Source organism: Mus pahari, chromosome 8, assembly GCF_900095145.1.
Source record: "Mus pahari chromosome 8, PAHARI_EIJ_v1.1, whole genome shotgun sequence".
Classification (NCBI taxonomy): Eukaryota; Metazoa; Chordata; class Mammalia; order Rodentia; family Muridae; genus Mus; species Mus pahari.
In genome coordinates, this window is record NC_034597.1 from 91,623,090 (window position 1) to 91,630,279 (window position 7,190).

The 7,190-nt window shown below is 38.4% G+C and overlaps 1 protein-coding gene across 11 annotated transcripts in view; it reads right to left on the bottom strand.

The window, feature by feature from the left end:
- Positions 1–7,190, bottom strand: part of Mycbp2 (MYC binding protein 2) — a 230,396-nt gene that overhangs the window by 138,546 nt on the left and 84,660 nt on the right. For all 11 annotated transcript variants that reach the window (XM_021203101.2, XM_029541562.1, XM_021203102.2 and 8 more), the window contains one exon: positions 5,627–5,708. In XM_021203101.2, coding sequence (XP_021058760.1) covers positions 5,627–5,708 — 82 coding nt within the window. The remainder of the gene's footprint in view (positions 1–5,626; positions 5,709–7,190) is intronic.

The following is a 7,190-nucleotide window of genomic DNA, read 5'->3' on the forward strand; positions in this document are numbered from 1 at the left end:
GTTTTACGTGAAGGTCTTTGATCCACTTAGACNTGAGCTTTGTACAAGGAGATAAAAATGGATCAATTCTCATTCTTCTACATGATAGCTGCCAGTGTGCCAGCATCATTTGTTGAAAATGCTGTCTTTCTTAAAACAGTTTTTAAAAAACAAATTAAACAATTAAAAAGCCATGCAAAAGCAGAATTACACTCACTGCAGAGGCATGAGCTGAATCTGAAATGGTATCTGTCTATACAGATATGGTGATTTAATTCTTTACAAGTCCTTAAACAATAGCTATGAAAAATACAGGCAGATTGATACATTTATGCAACATAATACTCAGAGTGAAAAAAATGAAATAGCCTCTAAATTGATTAAGAAATAAAATGAAAAGTGAAAAAGGCTAAGAATAAAGGCTGTAGAAAGTATAGCAATGATAAACTCAAAGACATGTATGTGAATGAGTGCATGTGTATGTGCACATGGGTGTGCACTTCACCACTTTGAGTATCAAGGTACCAATACCATATAGGACCCTTTACACTATACTTAAGTTACTTATCACAATAAGACCGTATATTAAAACCACTGTGAACCAAGTTAAATTTTCAAATAATCAAAAATTCATCTGCATAGGCAGGCAATAAAAGGAAAATAAAGCAGAAGGTCATGCCTATAAACGAATGAATAGATGACAGGTAGGTAGGTAGACAGACAGACAGACAGATAGATAGATAGATAGAGTTTTTCACTTGGCTTTCAACTAGAGAACACAGAAATATGAATGGGAAGAACAGGGGAAAAGGTTGATTCTCGACTCCGAGGACAGCATTGGGCAAATGAACAATTGTCACTTTAGAGGTATACCTTGTGAATTAATATCCTCATGTGAACATCTAGTTCAATGCAAATGGGAACTGAAGGGAGAGTCTAGAATAGTTGCAGTTTATGAAGCATGGACATATAAAATGCTCTCATTGACTTTCAATAAGAGTACTGGCAACCTGAAGACCTTATGTTTCCAAGATTAAGCAGGACTTGCAGGATAGGTTCTTTGAACTTTGTCTATAGTACTCATGAGTTCATTTACTAAACTACTTAAAAAGAGAAGAAAAACAAAAAATAAAAATTATACCTCTGTATATGTGCATTCCATGCACTCTACATAAATTATATAGATTCTGCAATGTTAGACAGGACCTGAAAACTAGAACTCAAAGAAATGACAATCACAGCACTTATAGGAGGTGGTGAAGCAAGGATGTGACCCTTGCCTAAAGACTTTCAGACATAATAATCAATAGTGTATCTGGGTACAAGGACAAGAAGAGAAAGACAAAACTCTGATATATTATCATGCTAGACAAAGCACCTGAACTACATAATTCCCAAGGTCTGACTTTGAGGTTGCAGAGAATGGTAAATTAACTTGGAATTCAGAAACTTAAGAGCACAATGAACAAAACAAAACAAATTTTAAATTTTAAAATCTTAATAGACCCTTTTCAGGAATGAATGCACAAAAGTCTTATAAGCCTTCCAACATTCATTTTTGAAATGCACAAAGAATGATATTAGTGTAGTAGAAAACAATTAAGGCAGTAAGATCAGGCTTGACTCTAGCATAGGCTATTATAGCTATAACAGATAAATTACCAAAAAGCATCTACAGTAATGCTTACTTTTACTGAACACTTGTTAGAGGCTCGGCTGCACAATGAGTCCATGACCCACATCATCTCTGGAATCCCACACATACATCTAGGGAGATACACTGAATCCTACTTAAAGAAAAACCTCAGGCACAAGGCTCAAAACTTGACGATGATCAGCTACTAAATGGGGAAAACAAAAACCCTGCCTGAACATTAAACTAAGTCCTTATGACAGAATGACTTACTGAAGGAGCTGGCAATAATATCTCCTCCATATCTCATCACTATATATACACTGTAACAGTCTCCTTATATCAGTCAACATATTTTATTATGTTACTGATAATATATACTTGGTTATTAGAAACATTTAAAAATACATACAACTACATATGTCAATTTAACTAAACATCTATTCATGCTTTCTTTTTGTGGTAATAAATAAGTGTGCTATAGAGGCTTTGTTTCTTGTGTGATTATCCCTCCAAATAATTGATAAACTCCTTTCTAAATTAACATCTTTTGCAAGTCACACAGAGCTCCAAGTCAAAATTGGATTACTTAAGATTAGAAGTGGTCTGGATGAATTTCTACTCCACAAGGATATCATGTAGGCAGACGGCTGTGTTGCCCAGTTTAGCTCTGCCAACACCATATGTACAAGTGTTACAGCTCTGAGTGGAAAGGTATTCTGGCTGTCGGAATCCAAGGAATACTGCAAAGACACGTCCCACAACAAACTTCACCCAATATTTACTAGGGAAACTTAGGAGCGTGGCTAGCTGCCTCTGCAAGGAAGAGAAACAGCAGCAAACTGAGAAGGCAGGCTTGTACAGGATTTCTCAGGGGTAGAGTTTTCCAGGGTGGAGATTCCCAGGAAAGGTATTGGTAGGATTTCATGTCCTGAGCTTGAAATGAGCTCAGGGACTGGTGGAGTTTCAAACCCAGAGACTGACAGGTTTTCAAGTCTCGAGCTTTCAGCAAGCTCAGGAACTGGTGGGATTCCACATCCCAGAGTCAGGCTTTCTGCTCTATAAACATGTGCTGAACCTTTAAGTTACACAGTTAGATAAAAGCATAAGGAAAACTGTTCATGCTAGAAAAAGACAATTTTGAGAAATTAAAACAGATCTCATGGGGCTGGATGACTCAGCACTTGGGATCACTAATTGCTCTTGCAAAAGACCTGGGTTCTGGTCCCCAGCAAAGGCATAGTGTGGCTCACAACCAGATACAACTCCAGCTCCCTCCCTCTCTTCCTCTGGGAAAACCAGTCAAACATGTGATATATGGACATACATGTAGACAAAACATCATATACATAAAATAAATTAATAAATTAATAAATTAATAAATGCTTAATTCATTAAAAATAGATCTTATTGGAGTTTAATGTACAAATAATTTTGTTTCAATCCCAGTATTCCTTGAAGAGGATAAAATTGAGCTATCAAAATACCAAGCATATTACTTTGATTTTCTTTCCTCAGGAGCTCATTATAAATTCATGGATGGTGCTGACTAAATTGTTCAGGAAAACATGGGGTTTAGGTACCCTTTCATTTTAGAAGACAATATAAACATTCTTTCAACAGACTTGACATCTCAACAAACTAATACAAGGATCTTGTTTTAACAATAGTTAAAATAACCTTAGGGCTGGAATCTGAGTAGTCATGAATATCACTCTTTCTTTTTCAAGTATGTTGTTTGGGAAGTATTTATTTGCAGAATGACATTCAAGCACCAAGTCTTACTTTTCAGAAGGTGCTCTATTTCATACATGACCACGATTCTATCATATCTAAATACACTGATCTTTCTGTATAAGGCTCCAATGTGCTTACCAGTTAATTATTAGTAACAGTCATGGTAACTTATAATAAACCTTTATGTGCCATGAACCTTCAGAGAGAAACAAAGTGTTGACTTATTTCCAACACTTTACAAAATCATAGGCCCTATGACATGCATGTCACAGCAGTGTGTTGAGTTAACACAATTAAAACTATTGAGTTTATTTAATACCTAGGAGAAAAAGAGTTTCTTTCTTTCAAGGGCTATAAATAAGAAATTGTAGATGTCCTCTTGATTCTGACAGTGACTCAACCGTATACTATGACTATGGGGGCAGAAATGAGGCAGAGTAGAAGCAGGTTCAACTGCTGACCTAAAGCCGACTCTCCAGAAGTGATAAATAAGTCTGTATGTAGACATAAGCAACTTCAATTTTCATTAAGATAACCTACTGCAGGAGCACAGAGCTGACTTACAACCTCAAATGTTATTTCTAGGTCCATGAGGCCATTCGCCTCTTGAGATACTATCAGCATGGAACATGGTAAATGCATACATGTGGACCATTTGTACCTAAGGTAGGACTCTTCCAAAAGATTTTCTCTGGCTCAGAAATACCTTGCTGCTCTAGCTGACACACTCTTAAAAGCTACAGCAGAATCTCCATTTTCATTATTAAAACCTCTCTCTTTCCTGTGGGTGAGACCTGCAAGACAGCTGAGAGTTCTACCTTTTGTGTCTGTTACTTCCCCTTTTATCTTTCTGTTTTCCTCTAAAAAAAAATCATGTGCACATCCAATCCTGCCTTATCTACTCCTTCATGGAAGACAGGAACTAAGAAAACAGATCTCCCCCAGCAACCACATGGTGGCTCACAACCATCTGTAATGGATTCGATGCCCTCTTCTGGTGTGTCTGAAGACAGTAACTGTGTACTCACATGTATAAAATAAATTAATAAATCTATTAAAAAAAAAGAAAGAGAGAGGGGGGAGGGAAGGAAGGAAGGAAGGAAGGAAGGAAGGAAGGAAGGAAGGAAGGAAGGAAGGAAGGAAGGAAGGAAGGAAGGAAGGAAGGAAGGAAGGAAGGAAGGAAGGAAGGAAGGAAGGAAGGAAGGAAGGAAGGAAGGAAGGAAGGAGAAAACAGAAACCCTCTTACTTTTGGCCGAAAGCTCATCTGGCTGCATTAAAGTATGTATTAGCCACCGAACAAAGGCCATAACAAAAGGGACTTGAGCTAAATGATTTCTTACCTTTGAAGAAATTATTTGTAAGGAATTGGTGTGGCAATTTATAGTGCAGAAAACTAAGCTATTTCTAATATATAGTTTTGTTATTCTCCATAGGTTCCAAATGGTGGTATCTATAAGAACATCTTAGATTCTGCGGGCATTCATAAATTCAACCAACCAGCTACAAGAACAGCACAATGCCAGAGTTACTATCACCCTGCTTCACATGGTCACACCCTGCTGCAATACAACTCAGAAGAGTAGATATGGTTATATAAGCAATCCAAACCCTACTACCAACTTACGTAGGGAAGAGTGAGTATTGCTAAAGGATTTACCTCTAACAGTTGAGCTCTTGCTATTTATGATAAGTCAAAATATCAGAGAGACCAACAGGTTTCAATGTCATTATGCAAATATTAGTCAGAAATATCAGCAAGTACCCCCTTCCTTCCTTCTCCTCTTCCTGCAGTGACAGGAGTGAGCCCTGCCTTCTATTTGTCTAATGACTGCCACTGAGCTGCACTCCCAGTCACACTGCAAACTCTTTGCTTTCTTTTGCAATACAATTCGGCATGTTCACTGTCTTCCTATTGCCATGTGGAGCCTTGATTAAAAAAAGAATATCTGTAAAGAATACGGCTGGGTTTTGTGGTAATCCTACTCGCTCTCATACATAAAATGCCTACCAACTACTCACATGAAGTACAAATCAGCTACCTCATCTAAGCACTCAACCAGGAACCATTAAGTAATTCTAGAGCTAGATTTTCAAAAACAGAAGTAGTGCATTATTTCAGTAAACACACACACACACACACACACACACACACACACACACACACACAGAGAGAGAGAGAGAGAGAGAGAGAGAGAGAGAGAGAGAGAGATCAAACTACAGAAAGGAAAGAGAGAAAGGGAGATGGGAATAAAGAGTATACTAAAAGTTGGTCACTACCTGGAATTGACATCCCCATGTCCCAGCTGGCCATGCTGCCCATATCCAAAGGTATAGACGTCTCCATTTTCCATGAGAACCACTGAAAATAACAGTTTTATATCTTTATTATATGCATTTGACACTTCTATCATAGTAATTCTGAGAGCAGTGTAATTTTCACTGTTCAATCTTTAGTCATTAAAAACAGGTCCTAGAAAGCACTAGATGGGAGGGCACAGTGGGAGAGCGCAGTGGGAGGGCACAGTGGGCGAGAGCTATAGGGAGGGAAAACTAACACTGCAAGCCATGACAACACCATATTGAAGCCTACCAAATAGATGCCTCCTAAAATAGACATATATAATAGATACAGATTAAACTGAGTTATCCTAGAGTGGGGGACAGCATCACAACTAGAAAACACACGCTGAGAAAATAGTGATGACAACGATGATGAAGATGATAACAAAACCAGAAACCCAGTGCTGGAAACAGGTTTTCTCCTTTTTGAGTTGTTCTTCACTGTTGAAACATAGAGCCCACCCAAGTATTACAAGCTACTGTCAGTGCTCTTATTTCATCTCTAGAACTTGATGGTAAGGCCCTACTGCTAAATATACTATACACACTTCAACTATAAAAAATGAAAAATCCAGCAAGAGTTGTCCTGACAGCTCCATCCATCTTGGCTGGCTTTCATGGTGCTATATACACATTACCAAAAGGGAAAGTAATCATAACTGTTACTCACGTTAGACCCCTGTGAGCTACAATGACTCTCTGGGGATGATATTTCCACTGGTGCAGGAGTGGCATGAATGTTTTTGCTGTAACCAAAATTCTGATTGGATTTAAGACCCACCCTATGAAATAGAAACCATACCTGGCATATCTTACTTTAGCAGGGCCAACCTGTGGCTAGAAAGGCCATGGGTCACGGGAAGACCTGCTACTATTACTTTGTTTAGTAAAAACAAATCCTAATGATTTTGGCTCTACACATGGATTGCGGCATTTCTCAGTACCCATCAGAGAAGCTTCTTCTCGCAGTAGATGGCAGTTAGCAAACAGACCCACAACTACTCAACCGACAGAGAATACAAGACTTCAGAGTGTTCACACCTAAATCAGTATCACACACCCTTCCTCTCAATGGCTCAGGAATCTTCATAGGACAGAGGGTAGGATGATTTAAAAAGCTAGAAGTAACAAATGACTACAAAGAAATATCATTTTCCAGATACAAAGGGCAGATGTACAAATGGATTTTCAGTGATTGATTGTGACAGTATGAACAAGACCCATAAAAGTCCAAAACAGACATAATTCTAGCATGAAGCTGGGGAGGTGGGTATGGAGTCCCACAAAAGCTGATAATCTATTAGCATTTGATAGCTGTTGGGAGTGGGAGAGCAATTTTTTTTTAAGGATGAGAACCCTAACTTCAGGGCAAGTCCCACTTTGAAGAGTCTTTGGGCAATACAAATTGAATTTAATGGGAAGGGAGGGAGGGAGGGAAAGAAGGAAGAGGAGTGGGAGGGAGGGAAGGAGAGAGAGAGAGAGAGAGAGAGAGAGAGAGAGA